The following is a 24,278-nucleotide window of genomic DNA, read 5'->3' on the forward strand; positions in this document are numbered from 1 at the left end:
CTGTGATGTTTGGTTTGGAGACGCTGTGTCACCAGCTGTCGTTGCTCCCGATTCTTGGATTCTGACCCGGCGGAAACACGACTCGAGACGGGCGTCTCAGTTCAAGAACTTCCTTATTTACCCATGTATAAGAGGAGATGTTCACAGCGTGAAGCCTCCCGCAGATCTGAAGGGCAGGCCCTCGATCTGTCACAGGTATACTTTTCAAAGTTCCTCGTTCAGAGCCTACTTTTCCTGTTATGTAGTACTCTGTGTTCCTGTACCCTTCATACACAGTTTTTATCAAAACATCTCCTTATCTTTTCCTTTTATGGTCTCACACATCAGTTCATCTCTCCTTCTCTGCATGTCCTCATTTTCTATGCACGTGGGTGGCTGCATGTGGGGTCTCTGGATGCGCTAAGCTCTCTACCTAGTTCAGCTTTTTTTATCTATACTTATCAAGATGTGTTAGTGGCAGTTAGTGCTGCCCTTTGCAGCCAGACTCTAATGCTGCTTCTACACTCTTTCCTATAATGCTGTTTTTTATTTGTAACTACTTGCTCCTGCAGTTGCACAGAGGCCTGCTAGCAGTATAATACTATATACAGTTCCACAGGTGGCACAAAGATGTTGAGATCCTCGGTGTGAGTGAGCAGTACATCAGAGGGACAGCTCACCGTCAGGAGGCGAGGCTGAGGGTTACATACAGCCAGAATTTCATTCCAAAAAACACAAATACACACAAATAGTTACAAACTATGGCTGAAAATAAAGGGAAAATTAAAGAAAAAAATACATACATATTGGACAAAGGATGTTAAAGATGAAGCCGATTGACAGGAGGAAGAGTAAGGCCTCAGAGGAGATTCATGGATGTAGTGAAGGAGGACTGCAGAGGTTCTAAAGGGAACAGCTGGAAGAAGAAGGCTGAGAGAACCAGCATCCCTGTGCCGTGTCAGTTAGAGAACGACGGATCTTTAAGATAAATAAATGTCACTGTTCCTTCAGTGCAGCAGTTTGCAAATAAAAGTCCGATTGCACTGTGAGAATGTGTTTCACAGGTTTAAAGAAAATAAGAACTTTACAGTTTTTTACAGACGCTAGGACACATTTCCCAATACTTAGGTCACTTTTGCAAAACTCTTCACACAATCCTCCTAACTGACCGTCAGCTTGGCAAAGCAGTTCATTTCACATTCAAAATGCACTACAACTACCAAAACACTTCATTCAGGTCTCAAATAAACTCATTCTTCCAGAACACTAGCAAAGGTTGACAGCCGACAAACACACTTTGTCACCCACAAAACAATGACCTAAAAAACACTAACAACATGTAGCATTACAGTGTTTCCTTGTGTAAAACAAGGACACATCTCTGTTTATAATTTCAATATATGTTACTGGAATGAATCAGACATCATGCAGAATTCGTTAATATTTGTTTATGTATTTTTAGTTTTTTGCACTAAGTAATCCCAAAATACAAGAATTTGTATACACACCATCCACTGATACACATACAATAGTAATGCTAATCTACTCGGTCTTCTCCATTTCTGGCTGGGTCCATGTTTACATCACAAAACAAACCTATTCAGCAGTTGTCTCCTTTTGTAATGAAATTGAAGGAGTAACACCTGTGTAGATGTTCATCTACAATGAGAATCAGCTGTGGCTGGTTAAACTGCATTTTTAGATTTAAAACATGTTTCAATAAAATATTGCTGTTGCATTTTGCTGTCTTTTTAACTTTTGCATTGTGTTATTGTTTTGGCCATAAGTTTAACAGTTTTGAAAACAGTATGTGAGCACATGCAAAATGTCCTGTACGTACAAAGATTTTTGGCAGTTGTTGTGTCTGAGTGAGAAGATGATTCATGAAATTTGAGAGATGTAGTCATTGAATGCATTTTGTGCCAAAACAATGATAACTGGTCCTCAGTTTAGCCCACATAGACTTCTGTTGTGCTCACTGTGTGAGGAGTTTTGCAAACGTGACCTAAGTATTGAGAAATGTGTCCTAGCGTCTGTAAAAAACTGTAAAGACCCAAATCAGTTTTTCTTCTTTTTAACAGTAAATGTCAACAGGAGTGTAAATATGTGTAACATATAAGGTGGTACACAAAATTAAATTCAGCAGCAGCTCACACACATGACGCACAGATGGATGTAGAGGCGAGGAGCGTGGAGGAGCTGTGGTATTTGGAGGAGGGACTCTTTCAGAGACGTGAGTTCCTGCTTTCCAGTGAAGAAGAAGAGAGGCAGCAGTAAACCATCAGAGCCTCATCATGAAAGTGCGTCACTCCTCTCTGACCTGTGAGTACATTCACCTCTTTGTTCTGTCATGAATGTAAAAGCTGCAGCACTGAAAATGGGCACAAACCTTCAGCTACATGGTGGATTTTATTAAAGTCAGACATTCATGATGCTGCCGAACTTTCAGAGTCAGCGTTCAGTGTATCACTAAACTGGAGTTATGTATAATTCAGTTATATTACCAGTGGGCAATGAGTAGCATCTGAATCTATGTTGTAGAGTAATGAAGTTGTAACTGTGTGTGTGTGCGTGTGCGTGTGTGTGTGCGTGTGTGCGTGTGTGCGTGTGTGTGTGTATGTGTGTGCGTGTGTGTGTATGTGGTGTGTGTATGTGTGCTGCGTGGGGGTGGGTGGGTGGGGATGTGTTGGTGTGCTGTGTGTGGTGCGTGTGTGTGCGTGCGTGTGTGTGTGCGTGTGGTGTAGGTGGTGTGTGCGTGTGTGGGCGTGTGTGTGCTGTGGTGTTTGTGCGTGGGGTGTGCGTGTGTGTGTGTGTGTGTGTGGTGTGTGTGTGTGTGTGTGTGTGTGTGTGTGTGTGTGTGTGTCACCACCTGTGACAGCTGAAGATGGTGTGGGTTTATAGCGTTAGCTTAAATAAACATGTCCATTCCTCTGACTGTGGTCCCGAGGAAAAGATGGAATTATGCTATTGTTATTAATTTTTAAAGATTTATATTTGGGCTTTTGCCTTTATTTAACAGTTGAGCAGTAAAGAGCAGCACCAAAGCACCACACATCAGACTCACAGCCTTCAGAAATAAGGCGTATGGACACCTGCTCAACCAGTGAGCTAAACTGGCCCCCATAAATATTCTTATCAAGCGCTGACTTGTTTGGCCTCAACCTTCTCCTGGATTAATAAAAAAATCAGTGCTTGTGTTTTTTGTTTTTTAAGTTGTCCACAAAAAACAAACCTTCAGTTTGAATTACAACTCAGCACTGCAGCCTTTACAGAAAAACTTTGTTAGCAGATGCTAAAAACACTCTGTCGTAACTTCTCTGTTACTTTCAGATCGAACGGTGATCCTGACGGGTCCCCAGGACGTTCGCGCCCTCCGAGGTACCAGCGTCCTCCTGGACTGTTGTTTCGCTGTAGATCCTCGGCTGAGCAGTTACCAGGTGGTCTGGAGGCAAGGCGACCGGAAACTATCAGAGTCTAGTGTCGATAAAAAGTAAACAAAAGCACACACTCGCTATGTTTCTGTCCATTCTCAGAACATTCTGAACACGTTGCTGTGTAAATACTCGGCTCAGATTCTGTCAAAACTGACTGCACAGAGCTTCACATCCAAAAGTGAGACAAAGTTTCAAGCGGCTGAGCCAGTTACCTGATTTCTGTTCAACAGAAAAAAACTGAAGACAGAGCGAGCCACAAACAAGCAGCAGCTGAAGGCAGCTGCAGGAAAGTGAAGGAGAGCATCTCCAGAGAGGAAGCAGCATTTAGTGTGGTTCAAACGTCAGATTATTTTCATCCAAGTATTCAGCTAAATCCTTCAAAATCTGTTAGTTTGTGCAATTACTTTTAGCCTCAGTAGTCACTCTTAGAGAAATTGCAGATTTTTTGTTTCCGGGCACTTTCAGGTCACCAACAGTCACTGTTGTGAAACGGCACGGCTCTGCCGATGCTTCGTTTTTATAATCACAATCCCTGAGAAACTCTGCCTCTCAAAGAAGCTCTTATTTGTACCGAGCCATGTTACCGACCTGCTGGCAGTTAACCCAATGAGATGCAACATGTTCCTCCCACTTTCGCTCTTTCGTCTGTTCTAACATCTCCGTGTTGTTGCCATCAAAGTCAACATCAACATTTCTGGATTTGGGTTGTACACGTGTGCTTCTCCGTCTGTGTGTAGGTACATGATCTTTGACAACGGTACGCTCAGAGTAACGGATGTCCAATTACACGACACCGCTGAATATTCCTGTGAGGTCATCACGGATGTGGACAAGACTACCGCCCAGGCCTCCATCACCGTCATCGGTGTGTGTGTTTCTGCATATTTTGTAAAGGGGTGGACCCTCAGCACCAGCCAGAGTCTAATATTGTTTTTAATGACTCACCTTCTATTGTCTCACTTTAGACCCTGACAGATTCTCCACAAAAAACTGGCTGATAACCACCTGCACCATCGGGCTGTTGGTTCTGATAGTCTTCATCCTCACATGGTGCAAGCACAGCAAATACAGAGGTTATGTTTCCAGCATATTCACAATGTGTCACAGACACAAAAATTATTTTCAAATGTTCACATTAGTTACATATGTTCAATTTAAAAAAGAGCTGCAATGAAATACAATTTATTAATTCAGCAGATTTCAGCAGGAGGTAGCATCCACATCCCACAGTATACAAAAAAGAAACACTGGAACAGTTTTCAATGCTTTTTACACAACGAGTCAACAGTCGCTATTTATTCAACTGGATGACGTTTAAAGGTTTCACAGCACAACTGTTACCCCTGCTTTACTGTTGTCCTCCAGCCTCACGTGCACTTTGAATGATTGTTCCCTCTAACAGAGGAACATCCTTTGTTTGTTCCACAGGTTTGAGGACCAGAGGAAACTCAGAGGGCACAAACATGGAGGTGACTTTCTTTCTCTTTGGTTCCTCTCACTGTTGACAGACTGCTACTGTAACAAAGAAATAAAGCAGTCACAGTGTGATGGTTCAGTTTGTAGACTGTTCCAGAAATTACAGTCCAAGAAGGTGAATTCAAACAGGTAGGTGACAAAAATGGCCGCCCAGACGGAGACTCCAACAACAAACAGAGACACTGTTGTCTGAGAGGTTCAACGTGGAAATATTTACCAGCACAAATGATTTAACCAAGTCAGAGTCTCTTCTTTTTATGTGAAGAAGACAGTTTGTCTCTGTTTCAGGACGTCCACTACGAGAACTGTACTCCAGGTTCTACACGTGAAGACTCGACCTACCAGAGCCTCGATCCAGCCGGCAGGGACCAGGACCAGACCTACTCTACACTCACACACCACACATGAGACTCTGTGGATTCACACCTGGGTTTGTTTTTGTACTTGAAGACTTCAGTCTTTTTACAGACCCTGGAAATTCACAGCAACTACACCCATAAATGTGCACATTTTAAGCCTTAATACAACTTAATAGGTTAAGTTTTAAAAACAAACAACTCCCTGAATGTTTGTTATAAAGGAGGAAATTGCAGATAGAAAGACAAAAACGTCTTGGTCTCTGTCTGTCACCCTTGTAAAACGTGTTTATTTCCGGTGTAAAGTTGGACATCAAGTCTATGGTTGACTCACTGGAGCCTCAAGTGAACATTAGTGAACTGCATTTTTTTTTATCATTTTAATTTGCAACAAGACTAATGAGAACATGCCAGATCAGCTCATTTTTGCATGCTTGTCACTTCCATTTACTTCAGTGCTCACTCCACTGTGCTCCCATGTATTCATCGGCTGTCTCTTATGCTCTGCTTAGCTGTGATTTTGATCTACTCTGCAGGTTATGTCCAAGTTACTGTCCTAACTTGCAGGTTTTATCTCAGGTTCATTGCTAGTGCACGTTTCTGTGTGTGAAAAGTGCATTTAGTCCCAGAAGTTCACAGTCTGATATGATTTTCAATAAGATTTTTGCTGCTGTTTACTTTGCCCTGTCGTTGACACAGTAATACTTATGATATGCAATTAAACAACTTAAGGCTTAGCTCGGTTTTCTTTATGAATGCCATCAAGTGTTATTGAACATATCTTATTTTCTTTTGTAATTAATTGATTTCTTTTAATAAACAGGCAGAACTTGTAACTGAAGCCACGTCTCTTCTTCTCCAAACCTCACTGTGCTGGTTAATGGCCGTGATGTGCAAAGCGAGGCTTCATGAAACACGAAACACGCCACGCATGTGTGCTGGAATTATATTCAGGCTTCGAGACGATCTGAAAACATCTCCACAGTGACACCTGCTGGACAATTTTACTATCGCCACATCTTGGAGATGCTGTTTATGAGATACTCGCAGCAGAAGCGTCAGTGAGACTTAAGATAAAAAGAAAAAACGCATGTCGTGAAAATCGTTAAGAAGTGGGTCACCTGTATTCATGTGTTTTTCTAACATTTCTTTTACACTATAAATAAATTCTTTATGGGAGTTACAGGGAGCATGACGTCACTCAATCCTGCAAATAACATTTTCTGTTGAAAGAAGAAAACATAAAATTAGAGCACAGACGGAGTCAGAGTCGAACATTTCTGTCTGTTTTATTTCTCCTTGAAAGCAGAAAGGAGGTTTTTTACTGAGATACTTTAATGAGTCTCTTTCTCTGTGGATTCCCGTGTTTAAGTAATTAGATAATATCGGTCTCCATTAACCACAACGAAAATAATAAACAGAGAGAGGGCCTTGTTTTCTGTTACGCACGCGTGTGTCATAAATACAAAAACATTAATTCAGTAATTACAAATGACTCTGGCTCATTTAAAAAAATGTGAATCCTGACGCCTCGCAGTGCCCGGAAGCAGCAGGTACACCACCTGTCGGAACTGGGGCACCAAAGCCTCGTTTATTCGTGGTCATGTGATCTCTGTGTTCGGTGCAGTATTTTGAAACATCGCGTCGGAGGCTCGACACAGCGAAGAAACGCTTTTCAAGCGTCCCATCCCTGCCAGAAACTCGGCCCCCTTCGCGCATGCGCTCTATAGTCATCACAGTATGAGGAGTGCAGAGAACAAGTAACGTCAGAGGTAAACAAGCTTTTATGTTTGTCGTTTACATATTCCACGCTCATGTTTGTAATTAAAGTGCAGAGACATTTTATTAAATATTCCGCTGGCCGACAGGAGGCCTGCGGCTGCTCGCAGCGGTCAGTGGGACTTGTCAGCCTAAGCTGCTTCAGCAGCAGCGAACTGTTAGCTGTGTTAGCTTCTGTATTCACAGTCAATGGAGAGCCGATCCAACTCCGCTGAACTGCACCAGCGCAGAGGACAGCTTTAAACATGCGACTGTATCTTCTCTTACGCTGGTGTCTTTTACTGAAGTGTTCTTTTAAAGTACTTTCCGCTTCGTCCGGTGTCATTCTGTGCTAATATTTAGCGCTAACATTGATAGCATTAGCATCTTAGCCGCTGTCAAATATCTGTTAAGCTAGACAGGGGAGGGACATTTAGAGCGACTGACGACCGAGACAGCCAATAAAATCTAGAGTAGGCGTCCTTAGGAGTCTTCAAGACCAATTATCTTCTTCTTCTACTAAGAAAGCTAAGGAATATCAAGCGGAAAGTCAAAAAATGTCTGTTTCATTCATTACAAACTGTTCGAGTTTAACATTCGCACATTTGTTCAGTCGAAATTCAGACTGCACCCGTGGAAAGCTGATAATAACTACACTAAAAAAAGTTGGGCTGCAACCGTTATCGGAGACGGGCGCAACGTCATCATATGTATGCCGTCATCACGCAACGTGACGTACAGTAGCGTTCGCGACCTTTGACCTTTGTGTGTTCTTGCTTATTTATTTTTTTTAACTTACAACAATAGTTTGCAAAAATAGAAGAAAAAAGAAAATTCAAACATTTATTTTTTAAAGTAATAAATACAATATGGGGGGAAACTGTAAAGAAAATAAATCTTTGACATATCTAGAGTTTGAGTTTATTTAGGAATTTGCTTAGTTCAACCTATACTCTGTTTATAAGTTATTAGAATGGACCGCCTTTGAGTTTTTATTCACCTTGTCCGTTTACACTTGTTGTTCCACAAATAATGAAACATAGCAAATAGAATATTTATATCCAACATTGAAGATAACTGCTGTGCTCCATCAAAACAAAAGAAAATGGCTTAAAAATATTGAACTGTCAAATAAACTCTCCACAGTAAAATGACAGAAAATGCTCACATCAACACTTCCTGTGTTTTTGTACCAGATGAAGACACCTCCGGACCGATCAGGCATCACATTTGAAGTCGGAGCCAAACTAGAAGCTCGAGACCACCACAAGAACTGGTCAGAAGACTCCTCCCACCACCACCTTACACACACACACACACACACTTATTCTTTCCCTTAGGGGTCGTCACAGCAGATGATCTGCCTCCATCTCACTGTGTCCCTGCATCCTCCTCTGTTACTCCAACCACCAGCTCCATATTCAACAGCCTTTGCCCAAGATATCCACTCTCACTCTCCTACACACATCATAACCACCTCAGCCTTTCCTCCCTGACTCTGAGCCCTCCCTCTGATGCACTAATTTCTAATCCTGTTCATCCTGCTCACTCCTAGTCAACATCTGAACATCTTCAGCTCTGCCTCCTGTACAACCAAACATCACAATGGGCCTCACTACAATCTTTTAAACCTTCCCTTTCACTATTGCTGCTCTCCTTCTGTCACAAATCACCCCGACACTTATGTCCACCCTCTTTGCACTAACACACTCAAAATACCAAAAATTAATTGTTTGTTTTACTGAGCTTCTGCTGTTATGATGTACCCACTCATTCAAGCTTTTAAAGTAAAGTGTGGGTTAGCGACTTCTTAATAGTCCCTTTGTTATGAGTCTGGTCTGTGGAAATCCGATGAGTGGATGATTCATTTAAGTTCCCACAGCAGTTCAGCCAACATACAGGAAACTTTCAGATACTGGTGATGATTTTTTTTCCAGGATTTTAATAAAGTATTTAACTTTTTTATGATTTTTAATCCACCAAATAACAACAAAAAAAGCAAAAGGAACAGACTTATATTAAATGAAGTAACACTGACTCATTGCCTTAAAGATATGCAACCAGCTGTGCTCATGTGTGAATTCAAAAAGCCCAACCTTTCCTGTGGTGCGTAAATATCCTCTAATTTGTAGCTAAACAAAAGCTAATTTTGAATGTGGAAATTATAAAGATTTTTGGGAGAACATACTTCAAATTTAATGGTGTACTAAAAGTTTGTCCTTCTTTTAGGTACACGGCCACCATTGAGAAGATTGATTATGACAAAGAGCGGGTCCTGATCCACTACCTGCAGTGGAGCCGTCGCCATGACGAGTGGTTTCAGTGGAACTCACCGTACCTGCGGCCGAAGGAGCGAGTCAGCCTGAGGAGGCAGGGCCTGAATCCAACGCGATCACAGCCGGTATAGAACACGTTAGACGTACACAGATGTTTCTTTTTAAATAGTTTTTAAAACATCGGTATCAGTGTCATGGCAGGGATGCTGATACTGAATAAGATTTTATTTTTCTAAGATGCGTGAACTGAAATAATAGATTTAATTCCTGCATATAAATCCTAGATACTCTGCATTTGAAGTAAATGTGAAAATATCAGAGCCTGTACTACAACTTGGTTCATCGTATCCACAATATATTTCTGTTATCATTTACCCCACCATCAGTCAGGACGTGGACAGACGATGAGGCTGTCATTTTAAATACATTTGAGGAGGTTAGGCTCATAATACAGACTGACAGTGAAGCAGCTGCTGTGGACAGAGCAGCAGAAACTGGGTGTGTGTTTTAGGGCTGCCACGATTAGTCGACTAGTCACGATTATGTCGACTATCAAAAATTTCGATGACAAATTTAATAGTCGACGCATCGTTTGAAGCTTTGTAAGATCCGGAAAGACGCAGGAATAAATATTAGGATTTAAGAGTGTAATAACGGACTGAAACAGAAGGTGGCAGCACTGCATGTACAAAGATGCCAGCTGCCATTAAATGCCGAAGAAGAAGAAGCTGTCTCCAGTATCGTAGCTGTTGTCCAAATTTACGGGCTGCATCGTTAGGAGGCAGCGTTTGATTACGTTACAGCGACGCGACGAAGGCTTTCCAAATTTGAAGATTTCTCCAAATGCGTCCTCCTTTTCCCCGAATTTGAAGGATGAGTCGGATGTATCCTTCGTGGCCCAAATGATCCCAGAATTCATAGCGCGACCCAGCCAATTCCTGTTTCCAACAATGGCAGCAGCTACTTAGTTTTAATATTACTCTTTCTGGGTCACAAAATAAACTTTTAACACATTTCTAGGCGAGAATGTAGCTGTGCAAACTTCAAATGTCTGCTCGGTTTATCAAGACATCACAAATTTGTAAAAGTGCCCCGACGTTTTCGGAGACGTCTGCTACCCACCCGCTCGATAGCTGGAGGGTTCAAGGCTCACTAGAGCCGGCGTAAAACACCAGACTCCCTTCACTACCTGTTATATTTTAGATGGCAAGGAGCAGACGGCTGAGTTTATTAAACTCCACCAAGACAATCTGCAAAATTCATTAAAAGTTTAATAAACTATCATCTTGTCTTTAGTTAGCACATACCTTAAACACTTAAAGCTGTAAGCTAATGATAGTTATATAAGAGCAGATGCTGCTGGTGCAATAAGCTGTAAGTTTTACAGCCAATGGATGATGATCTGACTAGTCGACTATCAAAATAATCGTTTGTGGCAGCCCTAGTGTGTTTTAATAATGTTGGTCAAGAAGACTAGAAACATTATGACAATAATAAGTTGAAGCTAGGAGAATGTTGACTGCGTAAGCTAACAGACGTTTTCTCTGCGTCTCAGACGTTTGTTTCAGGCTCAAAGGTTCTGGCCTGTTGGACCGACTGTCGTTTCTACCCGGCCAAAATCCTCCGCGTCAACAAGGACGGTGAGGTTCAGCTGTGACCTTTTACCTCTGCTGTTTTTCTACTGTATTCTACTGCTGGTTGATTTACTGATTTTGGGGGGGAAAAAAGGTCAGTGCAGCTGTTTATCACAAGGTTGTCTGATAAATCATTAAGCACCTACCATCTGCACCCCTCACTAACTTTTGGCTATTCAATGGACCCATGCATATGTTTTCTTTCATAGTATATATCGTAATGATTCAGATTTAGCTTGCTTCTGCACCTAAGAAGTAAGGAGGTCTTAATAATACTGGGAAAAAATGAGGTGAGAGGCCCAAAATTTCAGCCCACCCCTCTGTGCTTCTTGTTCCAGTAACTTGACTAGTATGGAGGTAGGATTGTGTGTGGGTTCATTAATTACACTAAGTTACTCTACAATATAAGTCAGCTAATCCTGAGTGGTTTTCCTGATTCAATGATATTAATGATATAATGCAGCTTACATTATTTTTTACAGTTGAAGCTGATACATTGGACTGTTAAAAGCGTTTCATTAAAGAAAAGTCAAATAAATCCTGATTAATTCATACTAAAAACTCTGGTTTGGAGTCGAGTTGCTGCCTCAGGTGGGAGAGGTGAGGTATCTCTGGGCTTTGTTTGAGGCACTTAGGTGGAGATTGAAGCAGGAGATTGACAGAAGGGCTGGTGCAGCTGGACCGGTCTGTTGTGAAGAGGGAGCTGAGCTTGAAGGCGAAGCTGTCAATTTACTGGTTGATCTACATTCCCTCTCTCATATGTGACCCCGAGCTGTGGGTAGTTACCAGAAAATAAGATTGTGCATTCAAGTGGCAAAAATTGGGCTCTCCCTTCAGACAGAGCTCAGAGCACAGCCGTGCTCCTTTGCATCAAAAGGTGCCGGTTGAAGTGGTTCGGTCGGCTCTGACCCAGATAAGCTCAGTGAATGGATGGGCGTCTTTTATGTCCTCCCTTCATGCTGTTTGACTCCCGCTGTCCGTCTTTGGGTTGTTTGTGCTGCGTTCCTGTTGTTACTGAAGCGAATCGGCTGTTTTTGGAACATCATTGATCTGTTTGTGTTTTCCTGTGTCAGAATCCTACACAGTGCGATTCTATGATGGCGTGGTTCGGACTGTGAAGCCCACCAAAGTCAAACCTTTCCAGGAAGTAAGAAATGCTTCTCTCTAATTGGTCCTCGTCTACTCAGTGTTTCACACAATCACAACGTCTTTGATCCTAAATGTGTTTGTTTTTGTTTGTTTGTCGTTCTTAGAAATCCAGATCTGAGAAAAGTGCTGTGGGAAGCGAGGGATGGGAGGAGGGTGAGAGTGAGGAGGAGGAAGGAGGAGAAGGACAGGAAGAAGAAGAGGAGGAGGAGGAGAAAAAGGAGGAAGAGGAGGCAGATGTGAAGGTGACAACAGAAGAGACCGATGCAGCTTTGGAGAGGGAGGAGGACAGGAAGAGGAAGGCAGAACCTTCATCCTCAAATCCACCTGCCAAGAAGAAAACAGATGACAGTAAGTAAGATGACCTCTGACCCCAAGCGCCCGCTGATTGTTAGCACACTGTAGATCTGTCCAGATGTTTGGAGGCTCTGCAGCTCGTGAGCAGGAGCAAATTAAAATGGTTAACAATGGTCTGTCTCTCTTCCAGGCAGAAGCAGTGGAACTCAGAATCAGCCAATCACAGCTGACTCCACCCCCCCAGCAGCAGCAGCACTTAACCCTGCCCACATAGACAGAGGTACACTTATCTCTGTAAACAGATATCTGCACAGGAATATGGAGAATACATGAAGGGTTTCTGGTTTCCACTTGTAGTCCGGGTCTCAGTCCGGTTTGAGTATGCACGAAAAAGTGAGGTCCTGTTTGCCGAAATGAAACCTGAAAACCTTCAGCTGCAATCTAACAACAACTTAGGCTTTTATAAGCTTTTATAAATGAGTCTGCATTAGAAAAGCCACAACTGGGGCAGGGGGCTGCAAGTCTCATCCAGAATATCAACAGACGACACCGGCGGCTCTGCACCAGCAAATCCTACAGCAGCAGACTCGCTGATGGTGCCTGAAGTCGACAGAGGACTTTAGACATGCGTGTATTGGTCCAAACATGAGAACTCCACAGAACATGTGCACATTTTACATGGTTCTCTTAGCTTTAAGACGATGTCTGTGGGGACTGTCTCACTCAGGAGGACAGCAGACATAGTTCTTATTAGACCTGGGTGAGATGGACAAAACTGTGACATGTTTTTCATACCAGTCAAATCACTATTTCTGTCCAGCTTAAAGACGACCTCTACTCCAAAGTGAAGATAAAATGTTAATTTTGACTTAAATATTAATTATTTTGTGTCACACATTGAACATGACTAATGTGCTGTAGAATATTATACAGGTGTACTTTGAGTACATACTGCTAGTGTATGTGAGCATATAATAAAGTAAAATCTTAATTTTGACCGGTAAGAACGTTCAAGCCAACCCGAGGATAAAACCACGGTGAATGTGAGAAAATCCAGTTCTTAACAGATGAAACACAGTTTAACTTTGTTCGCAGGTGCTTCTCTTATTTGGATCAGTAAGTGGTTATGATTCTGTAACCTACTTGACCTGTTTGTTTTATTTAATCTTTGTTTCAGATGTCCTGCTGGAGCGTCAGGCTCACCTTCCCACCACACACAAGTTCAGCAGAGAACCATGTAAGTCCCTCAGTCCTCCACATAAACACAAAAGGTTAGAACGTCTCGATGCATGCTCAATCATCCAGGTAAGTAAATCCCAGGACTGCTACGACCAGATGAACAGAATCAAACTTTGGGGACAAAAGTTTAGAGTTTAAAAGTTGTTGTTTTTTTGTCTAATGAAAAAAGTAGGACAGATAAAGACTGTCGGCTGCTCAATCCACACTTGTAATGGGGCGGGAACAGATTGAACATGAAAGGATATCAAATGTTTTAATTGAGAAAATTTGATGGAAGCGACGCCTCTCAAGAGAACATGTACAGGGTGATGTTTCCTCTGTGTCTTAAACATCTCCGAGCCAAGGAGACCAGCAGCTGGACTCTTGGAAGAGGAATCTTGTCCCATTTTTAGGTTAAAGCTGCTCAGCAGTCCTGGCTCTTCTTTGGTGTCACCATGCTCCAAATGTTTTCAGCCGTGCTGTTGGAATCGATGCTTTATGTGATTTTAGCATTGTTGTGCTGAAACATGAAGAAGATGTAGAAGTCAGAGATGCAGGCTTTTAAACTGAGCGCTGATATTGAGCCACAGGGTCTCCCTTCTCTTTTTCCAAAAGTCATTAAAACATTTGTCTGACATCGGAACAGTTTTCTGTGAGTTTTGGTTCAGAGAAGACGACGTTGTTTCTGACCGTGTTTAGATGTGGCGACGTGTTTGCGTGATGGAGCTTTAACCTGCTGCCTGAAGATCACGAGCATCGATGCTGAATTTCAGCCTCCATCCGCACGCAGATACCCAAAGTTTGTTTCTGTTCATCTGGTCGTAGCGTTTTCAGTGGGAGAAGAAACGTTTCGTCTCACATCCAGGTGACCTCTTCATTCTCAGCTGACTGCAGGTTTCAACCTTATAAACAGGACAAATTGTGCTTCTGAGCAGACATTTAACGTAGCTTCCTGTCCTCTCTTCGTGCTTGGGGTTACAATACAAAGGCATATTATCAGTGTGCAGCTGCTCCCTTCTTCTTTCTAAGCATGAAAGTGCTGAGGTTTCCCACAGCAGTTAGAAACACTCGGTGTGTCCTCTCCTCTCAGTGTACAGGGTGATAAAGAACCAGCCTCCACCCATCCTCTCCATTGAGCTGGACCACAACCCCTTCAAGTGCCCTGCTCCCGGGTGCACTAAGTCATTCAGGAAGGCGAGCCTGCTGCACTACCACATCAAGTACTACCACACCGACCAGCAGCTGGAGGAGCAAAGCAGCGCGGAGGAGGCCGTGAGGTCGCTTTATGTCCCACGGGTTAGATACGGTGAGCAGAGGGCGGTGAGTTTAACGCTGACTGGAGCTATTTTGGGGTTTTTTTAGGAGGAAGCGATCTTTTTCAGAGGGCGGCGACTTGGTGTCAGACAGGAGGAGTGAGAACTCGACCAGCGGAGAACATGGCATCATGGGAACAGGTACAGAGCAGAGCACAACATCAGCACATAGGAGCAGAAAACCAGGCCAACCAGCAGCGTTGGTGTCATTTCTCTCATGTGTGCCTGTTAGTAGAAGCCAAGAAGGATGGGGGGAAGGAGAAAACGGGAGGACTGGATAAGAAGGAGAGGAAGAACTTCCTGCGAATCAAACTGAAGAAGAAGAAAAAGAAGAAGAAGAAGAAGAAAAGTCAGACGGGTGAGACTCATTGTGTCTGTTGACCTTCTTAAACTGAGATTAACAGGTTTGTAAGATATTTGGAGCCTAAAATCAGAGGTCTGCTCTCATCTAACAGTTTGAAGTTCGCTGTAGAAGTGTCATATTTTACCATCCATTTTCTTTCACTTATCTAAGTCAGAGTCATGGGGGAGGTCAGGTTGTCCCAGCTTCCACAGGGCGAGAGGCAGGGTACACCCTGCATAGGCCACCAGTGTGTCGCAGGGCTGACGGAGACAAACAACTATTCAGACTCACATTCACACCTGTGACCAGTTTAGCATCACCAATTAACCTAACCCCACTAACTGCATGTCTTTGGACTGTGAGGAAGACAGGACCCACCCAAACACGGGGAGATCATGCAGTCTCCATCCATTTCAGCTACACTGGCTTCCTGTTGACTTTCAGTACATTTTAAGATCCTGGTCTTGACATTTAGAGCCTTGCATGGACTGGCACCAGCTTACATCTCCGATCCGCTACAGCCCGATGTCCCCAGCAGGTCCCTGAGGTCATCTGATCAGGACTATAAAACAGACTAAGATGAGAACTAAGGGTCACAGAGCTTTTAGCCACTGTGGAACTCTCTCCCTCAGACATTAAGACTGTGGACTCGGTCGTTGTTTTTAAAAAACAACTCAAAACTCACCTTTTAAAACAGTTTTTGGTTAAATTTCTGCCTGTTTTATATTGTCTGTTTTACATTTTTATTATTTGTTATCTTATGTGCAGCACGTTGTGATTCTGTCTAGAAAGGTGCTACATAAATAAAATTGTATTTATTATTTATCTTCAACTCACATTTTATCTGTTATTGCACTTATTGCATCCTCAAATTTAAATAGAGTCCCATCTGACAGAAGTGTGAACCTGCGCATTAGTAACACTGCAGAAAATGAACTGCAGCGTGTTTGGCTCAGATTTGCTGTTGAGGGCGTTTTGGCTGCTCACAAACACGAGTGTAACGGGAAAGTAAAAACATTTATGTTTTGTTGGAAACGCTGCAGACGAAGCTAAAGCACCTTCACGACCTGTTTGTGATTTAAAACTCCTCTTTTTCAGCTGCTTCTCATTAGTTGTCATTACTGTGAGTTACTGAGCACCAGAACAAGTGTGACAGCGTCCATGCGAGCACTGAGCGTCCAATCATTTTCTTGCTTCTCTCTTCTTCTCATCAGGTTTCTGCAGCAGCGACGATGAGAGCTCAGACAGACCTCCGATCACTCTGAAGCTCTCAACTGAACATCACAACACACACATGCAAGGTGGGAAAACGCACACACACTAATATCACAAACACTGATGCGATGTAAAAAATTCAAAAACCGAGTTTCTGTACTTTTAGCCGACGATGGCAGCGATTGGTCAACGCTGACAGCAGAGAGTGGAGAGGACACGCCCTCCTGGCCTGTTGGCACGGAGACGGAGGAGTGTGAGGTGGTGAGGTGTGTGTGCGAGGTGGACGAGGAGAATGACTTCATGATCCAGGTGAGACACACAGGAATGATTTGTCTGTAGCTGCTTTTAAAATGAATCCACAGAACTGACAAACAAGTCTGAAAGGAGAGAAATGAATCATGGGAAATATTTTACATCATTCATGTCCATCAGGTTCTGTTCAATGTGAAAATTTTGTCTTTATTAGGACTTCTTTTGTCACTGAAGGCCTTTGTGTCAGGAATGCTCAGAAACAGGATTGTTTCGTGATGCTGCTGTGACGTGTTTTCTCTGTGTGTGTCTGTAGTGCGAGTCGTGTCTGTGCTGGCAGCACGGGACCTGTATGGGTTTATACGAGGACAACGTCCCACACAACTACATCTGCTACTACTGCAGACAGACCGCAGGTAGGATTCACACTGTGAGCACTTACTGCTGTGCCGAGCCTGTGAAAGAAAGCAGGTAAAGGTGGATTATTTGATAGTTGGTGTAATATAAAACTCAAAGCTTGCATTTTATATGTTACAGCTAAGGCCACAGCAAAGGCCTGGAAAAGTTCCTCGACCCTGGTCGAGTGGTCGTAGGATAGCTCTCTGTGTTTAGGTGAAAGTCAAAGTGTGTGTTTGTATTGTAACCTTTTCTGACTGGTTGGAGAAGGACATGTGACTTATGTGTGTTTGTACCTCAGTGAGTGTGTGAGGCTTCGACGACACGAGCTCCACAGCTCAGGCTGAAGCCGTTTTCAGAGACCTGCTGGCTCTCTGTGGGTTCCTGTGTGGGTGCTCGTGCTTCTCCTCTCATCTGTTTTCATCTGTAATCCTCATTCGTCCAGGTTGGCGGTGTGCTCAGCGTTTCCGGTCTGAGCCCGACTTGTTGAAATCCGGTCACATGTTTGGCCTGTCGTGTGTGAAGGAGAACTACTCGGAGGTCAACGCCTCCAAGATCTCACACACCAGCCACCTGCTGGCGCACACGTACGGCATCAGCCAGGTCCTCAGCGCCCTGCAACTCAAAATCAGCCTGCTGCGGTGAGTGCGATCGCTCCGGCGACTCGGCTCATCTGTTCGAGCCCGCAGAGACGTTAGCTCGGTCTGACTGTGGCCGTCTTTCCCCGCAGCTCGCCGTCCCACCCCGACCAGCAGCTGTGGAGGTCACCGTGGAAGCAGGAGGAGAGGCACAGACTGACGTCCAGCCCGAGAGGAGAGCCGCCCGTCTGCTACGTCAGCAGCGAGCACTGCTATCAGAAGCCCGGAGCATCATGGGAAAAAGGAGAGGAGCAGGAGAAAGAGAGGCCGATGGTGACAGTGAAGCAAGAGCGCAGTGGCGAGGAGAAGGTAGAGACTCAGCAGACACTCGTGTAGCCTTTTAACTGTTCACACGTTTCCTACTCAGAAAGCCGAAACACTCGTTCACAAGCGTTCACCAACTCGCTCCACTGCCCGAGGTAACACAAAACATTTTCATTTATTTGTGCTCTTCACACTGATGGGGGGAAACGGACGACCGAATGAGTCGTACATGAGCAATAAACTCTAAGCTCGGATTTCACTCCTGCATTAAGGCTGAACATCATAAAATCAGAGCTGATTATTTTGAGCAAAGACGATGAGTCTCTTTTTCTGCCTCCTCAAAGCTCTTCTCTGCTGTGAATTTGAGACGCGTGAATCTTTAGCTGTTGGGAGGTTTAGGTGTAGTAAAAAAACAAAGCCTGGCTCACAGAGACCTTGAGCAGAAGCAGCGCCTCGCGCTCGCAGCGCTAAGCTCCTGCTGTTGCTATGAGACCAGTGAAGACCAGTTAGAAGCTCATTCTGGTGAATGTGGAACTATTTTTACCTTTTACTGAGTGTGAGGGGGGAGGAGCGGGAGCTGCAGAGGATACTCTGTGAAGATACACCAACAGAAAAGCTGCAACAGGCTTCCTCTGCACAATCACACAGCCTGAGATTTTACAAACGTAAGGCTCTTCGGGTAGATCATGAAAACCTGTCATCTGTTTGATTTCATGGGGACTTTTTGTCGTTTTTCAGACCAGTTTCTGATCCTGAATTGTTTTATTTCTCTTAACTGTTGGAGAATTCTTGTAGAATAGAAAGAATACATCATTAGTAGCAACGAAATGGAGCTAAAAATAAACGATTGATGGAGAATCAACAAGTGAAACGAGCAGATCACAGTGAATTTATTTAAGTGGACCAGAAGACAAGATGTGAGATGTAAGAGAGATTCTTACATCCAGAGAGGGTCACAGAAGTAAAAGGGTTCGACAGGTGAGCCTGTGGAGGGATTGTACGCTCCTCCTGTGATTGGCTCATGAGTCTGTTGCCACCGGTGTGTTTTCCCTGCAGTAGAGGCTGTGGCCGTAAACTGTCTTTGAATTTTTATCTAAATCTTAAGGAGATCACCTGTAAAAAAGAAAAATAATTATTTATTTATTACAGAATAAGCAGGCCATGACTTGTAAAACCTAAATTTCATATTAAATTGTAAAGTTACTGAAATATAAACTGGAGATGTAATCTAATAATATTCTAATTTCAGTTCGGCTATTAGATGAAAATCGATAAAAACTGAAAAATGTCCACCTGACCCTTCAGAATCAGCTGATCTCTTTGAACTTTTTAAATACAGCAGAAACTCCAGGACTCAGAATCCAAAGCCAGCTTTATTATCTGTTTAACCAACTCTGAGCATCACGGCTTGTATTGTAGCTGCAAGAGGTTTAACACTGTGATGTAACAGAAACAAGGACCTGGGGTTCTGTGGGGGGCGAGGGGGAGGCCGCATTTTCTCCAGAAAAGGGAATTTTCAAGCATCATTGGCAGAGTGTCGTTATTCAAACTACTCTCCAAGTTTGTCAAATTCACTGAAAAACGAATTAGTCTTCGTGTGTCTCTGGCTGCTGTTTGTTCAAAGCATCTGTCATTCTCTCCGTGTAGGAAATAAAACCTGAAGATGTCAACAGGAGCGCAGCTCACACCGCCGCAGACGGAGACGCCACCGCACTCACAGATGTGCACAACATAAAAACAGAGAATCACGCAGGCGGCGGCGAGCAGGCGCACACTCGGACGTGCGCAGCGCAGCCTCGCGCGGCGTCGGTGGGCGAGTGTCAGCTGAACCTGCTGGAGCACATCGAGTCCCTGCACCAGCAGATCAGCGCCAGGATGGACGTGATCGAGAGAGAGCTGGACGGTAACGCACACGTTGAATGTAAAAGACAGAGTTGCACACAACACTCCACATTAATCATCATTCAGTGTTATTAAAATAGTCACGGTGGCTTCGTCTGGTTACGAAAGCAGAGAGAAATATTTAGAGAAAGAAGCAAGTAAGTAATTATCCACCACGAGTTGGAGCCATTCTAGCTGGAGGAGAATAATTACTGAGGCGTGGGAGGAAGAAGAGAGAAGGTTCGGTTTTTGCGTCGCTTCACTTGGAGGGGTCGTGAAGCTCATGCATCCTGATCGCCGTGTTCCTGCCTGCTGCTCCACTTTCACCGTATTGATTATTTAGAACTGACATTATTGTGAAAAAGTATCTATCGCGTCTTCATTGCATGTTTGGCCTTCATTTTAATTTAATTCGCTTCACTGCTGTACATCACGTATCTTGTGTGACTGACAGCAGCGCGTGCCTGAGCGTGATACAGCAACGCTGGGTTGGACGTGATGAGGCGTCAGAGTCGTGCTGTGCTCCTAAGTTACACCTCGGTGTTAGTTTGTGTCCACATGTGCTCGCTGCTGGTCGTAAAACTCGCTCTTCTCTGTCTTCAGTTCTAGAGTCCTGGTTGGACCACTCCGGCGAGCTCGAGCCTCCTGACCCTCTGTCCCGCCTCCCGCAGCTCAAACAGCGAATCAAACGGCTGCTGTGTGACCTGTGCACCGTGAGGCGCCTGTCGGTCTGCCGCTGACCGCCCTCCCTCTGAACTCTGATGAGACAAAGAGCGTGAAACTCTGAGTTGACTGTGGTTTGTTTCCCTGCAGTTACAGGACAGCGCCCCCCTGTGGTGGAGAAAAGGTGCTCTGCAACAAGATGGTGTTTTTTTTTGTTTGTTTGTTTTTAATACAACGCGACTGTTCCTGAAACGCCTCCAGCAGGACTTGAGAGTCCGTGTGAGCACCAGGCGAGGACGAGTTAGGTCATTGATCAGCTGTCATCCGTCTGATCGGGACGGGATGATGTTTGTCTCTGTGGAGGCTGAACGGACGCGTCGTCTGCCATCAGCTCGTTGTTTTTCTGCCAGCCAGCATCGAAGTGTAACAACGCACACAAAGGATTTGGATATCGTATATTTTCTAATTGTACTAATATTGCCAGTACTAATAATTGTTTGTTTTAAAGACTCTTGGAGGGTTTTACAGTCTGGTGAGACCAGGAGGTTCTTAAGGGTTGGTGACCACTAACTGCCAGTTGAGCTAGTGCCAGTTAGTCGCAGCAGCTCTCAGAGCTCCTCTCTCTCTCTCTCTTTTACATCATTTTATTCACCAATGAGGAGAGGAAGAACGCTACAAGCTGACTTAAAGGCCAGCTGTATTATTTTTAAATCATTGGTTCCTTTTTTTTTAATGTTAGGAATCAGTGCGATGTGGAGCAACAACAAAACAGCTTCAGTGTTCCTCAGGAAGGATACCCTTCAAGCAGCTTATTTTCCTACCCACACATATTTAATCTGACTAATTTACTGCAGGACATATCCCTTACTTTTATTTTGAAAGTCACTGCTTCATTGTTGTGTGGTTCCTGATGACTGATGTCATCACCGCTGGGGTGGGGCAGCACCACAGGTTAATTAATCATTGATCAATAATCATTATGCCCAGTGTGAGGCCAAACACCTTTAGTTTACTTGTCACTTCCAGCATGAAGAGACGTTTACACGTTTGTGTAAAGTCACGACTGATTATGACGACTCGTGAGCGTCTGTGGGACTCTGCAGCAGTTTCAGGTTTCAGCGTTTTTGCTCAGCATTGGATTGATTCCAAGCTTTTTTGTCTTCTGTAATAATTTAAACCCAGAATGGAGCAGCGGGCTTTGTACCACACTGTGAACAGTGAGGCATGTTTAGGCTGGTGTTATACAAATCTTGAATATGGTTCAGTTTTCATGTACGTAAAGCTCTGAACCAGTCAGCAAAGATGCAGGAGGTCATCACTGTGCAGACTGCAGCAACAACCAGGCAAAACCTACTGGGGACTCAAAGTGGTGAGCAATGGCCTCGATCTGTCCCACGGGCCATGGTTTGTTCCTGGTCTTTGACTGAAGGAATGATGTCACAGATACATGCAGCTGAAAGAACGTGTGGGCTCAGCCGTAGAGTGGACGAGGGGCTGTGGCGTCCCCGAGGGAGCTCAGAGTAGTCGCTGCACCTCCACGTCTAAAGGAGCCCGGTCATGAAAATGTTGCAGAGGCAGTCCACGCCTGGAATACCTACTTAGCCCACTGCCACCAGCAGACGGGCAGAAGGAAGATGGAAAAATCAGCCGCAGGTTAACAGATACTGAGGTTTTCCTTTCACGAGCTGTTTCAGTTGCTAATTTGAAGTTGATGCGGTCAGTTCAACCGTTTCAGACAACTAAAAATTCTGCTCCTGCATTTTTCACTCATTCAGAATCAAACAGTATATCTTTTAAAAGCACAAAAACTCGACACCAAATGGTGTGAACCACTTATAAAGAGCACAGAAACAGTAGCTCTTTGTACTAATCTGTCGTTTCTCACCTCTTTCCGTTCACCTCTGCTGAGCGCTGTTTGCACTACAAGAGTCCAACAAACGAAATGCTTCCAGACTTTCAGTGTCTTCAGTGGAAAAACAGGGTTTAAAAACACGCATGTTTAAATGGATGTAAACAGCTAACTGCAGAGCCGCTCACATTCAGTTCTGTTAGAAAGTTATTCGGGGAAATTCTGGGAATCATTTTGCAGGAGGAATTCATTCATTCGTGGTATGATTCACTGCTGGCTCGAGCTGTGAGAGGTCACCCAGATGAGGTTGTGGTGGCAGACTGTCATTAGAGTGTCAGCTTTGGCGTCCTGTTGGTGTTTCTCTGTTAAAAGCCTCATTGAGGGAACAGTTTTCTTCCCCTCCTCCTGTCCTCGTTTATCTGCTTTTCTGCATTTATTTGTTTGTTCAAATACACAGTATCTTGGGTTGTGAACAGCATGATACGTTTTTTATTCTGGACTCTACAGTGCTAGCTTTGCTTAATTCACAGTTAATAATTTATCTGCTCTGTTTGAAACTGTTTCAGCTCGTCTGCCTTTAAGGCTACTCTTTCCTAATTGGTTGCTCCTCTTAAATAGAAGATTTGGACAGCAGGTGGGTGGGGCTTATGTGCCTGAGATGACCATATTAGTAATATCCTCTTTCTGTGACATCATACAGATCCAGGGATAGAAAAAAAGCTGCCTGATATGTGGGCTCACAGCGAATTGTTCTTCATGTTAAACATGAACTTCCACTGCTGGCCCTAGAAATAAGGAAAAGCAGAGTATGTCCCCGGCTTTTTATTTTTTAACAGCTGGCTCATAATAAGTTTTATATGTATGAGTTCTGAACCAGACTGTCCTGCACAGAATCAGATGGAGAAAACTGCTGGTGCTGTTGTTGGTGCAGTCTGCCATTAAAGCAAACAGCCTACTGTTAGATTAAGAAACCCCAGCAGCTTTAAAATGTACATATGTCTGAATGAAGTTTTATATTCTTGAACAAGAAGCTAACTGTATATAGCTGTAGATTTTATTTTGATAGAATGGCTTGAAAGTGGAACTTTCCAGGAAAACAATTGTTCATTTCATGTTATTTTCAGTTTTTCCTTCAGCGTCTCGTTACACTCTGAAAAACTTACCTGGTTAACGCTGATGTGTCTTTAATGCAACCTGTTACTTCTCTTCAGTTTTTTAAAGTGTTATTACCACGCCGGCTAAAGATGCTGTGTTACGTATCGCAGCCCGCGGGGGCGTCTGACTCAGACCACGTGAACTGTATATAAAAGATGGACACATAACATAAAGTCACCAGAACAGCGCTTCCTGAGATTGGCAAAATCAGGAAGCGTCTCATAGACATTTCATCCAATCAGACAGCTTTTCACAGCCACAGTCGCCGCCCTCTGCTGGTCATCAGAAAGCAGGTTTAAGGCGTTTGCGTCTTTCTTTCATATACAGTCCCAAGTTTTCATTTTTATATTCATACTCTTGTTTAAAGCACGAGGAAATGTGTTTTTCTGAGGAGTTGTAGCTTTGAATAAAGGTATAAAATCCCAGTCGGTGTGGTTGTATCACATTCAAGTGTCTGGATTTAAAGACCGCAGTGCTTTCCAGATTGAATACGTGCCCACGTGTTCATTACTCCCGTTTGTGGTTTGAGTTATTTTTAAAGATTTATTTACTATGGTCAACTTTTTAGTTCAACAAATGAGCACATCTGGATGCTTTTCAGCTATTTAAAGATATAATTTGCATTACTGAGACGACTTTTTAGGCCACATGTATCCCAGCATTGTTGAGTCACGCTGGGCGAAGGAATTGTACAGATCACACAAACAGAACAGCTTGGAGAGCTTTTTTATTTTAACT

The 24,278-nt window shown here is 43.7% G+C and overlaps 2 protein-coding genes across 4 annotated transcripts in view; both read left to right on the forward strand.

Annotated features, from left to right (window-relative positions):
* Nucleotides 1-24,278, forward strand: part of LOC120728121 (neural cell adhesion molecule L1.1-like) — a 589,469-nt gene that overhangs the window by 16,908 nt on the left and 548,283 nt on the right. The gene's annotated exons all lie outside the window — the stretch shown is intronic.
* LOC120728125 (PHD finger protein 20-like) lies at nucleotides 189-23,965 on the forward strand. Of its 3 annotated transcripts, none has more exons than XM_040022871.1 (18): nucleotides 189-195; nucleotides 8,200-8,279; nucleotides 9,233-9,404; nucleotides 10,835-10,919; nucleotides 11,987-12,060; nucleotides 12,167-12,410; nucleotides 12,547-12,636; nucleotides 13,534-13,593; nucleotides 14,665-14,851; nucleotides 14,937-15,028; nucleotides 15,120-15,245; nucleotides 16,445-16,531; nucleotides 16,612-16,754; nucleotides 17,011-17,110; nucleotides 17,536-17,731; nucleotides 17,821-18,037; nucleotides 19,640-19,895; nucleotides 20,477-23,965. In XM_040022871.1, the coding sequence occupies exons 2-18, from the start codon at nucleotides 8,200-8,202 to the stop codon at nucleotides 20,611-20,613; spliced, it is 2,346 nt and encodes a 781-aa protein (XP_039878805.1). In that variant the 5' UTR covers nucleotides 189-195; the 3' UTR covers nucleotides 20,614-23,965. The 3 variants fall into 3 exon arrangements, with proteins under 3 accessions (XP_039878805.1, XP_039878804.1, XP_039878806.1); XM_040022870.1 differs by lacking the exon at nucleotides 189-195 and adding an exon at nucleotides 6,875-7,017; XM_040022872.1 differs by lacking the exon at nucleotides 189-195 and adding an exon at nucleotides 6,875-7,017 and having other exon boundaries at nucleotides 15,123-15,245.

Source organism: Simochromis diagramma, unplaced genomic scaffold (assembly GCF_900408965.1).
Source record: "Simochromis diagramma unplaced genomic scaffold, fSimDia1.1 OVJJ01000308.1, whole genome shotgun sequence".
Lineage (NCBI taxonomy): Eukaryota > Metazoa > Chordata > Actinopteri > Cichliformes > Cichlidae > Simochromis > Simochromis diagramma.

Bases quoted from the DNA above. Each gene is read 5' to 3' on its own strand.
- LOC120728125 (XM_040022871.1), top strand. From the start codon at position 8,200: ATGAAGACACCTCCGGACCGATCAGGCATCACATTTGAAGTCGGAGCC. The intron at 9,405-10,834 runs GTATAGAACACG...TCTGCGTCTCAG, and splicing joins ATCCAACGCGATCACAGCCG to ACGTTTGTTTCAGGCTCAAA. The intron at 17,111-17,535 runs GTAGGATTCACA...TCATTCGTCCAG, and splicing joins CTACTGCAGACAGACCGCAG to GTTGGCGGTGTGCTCAGCGT.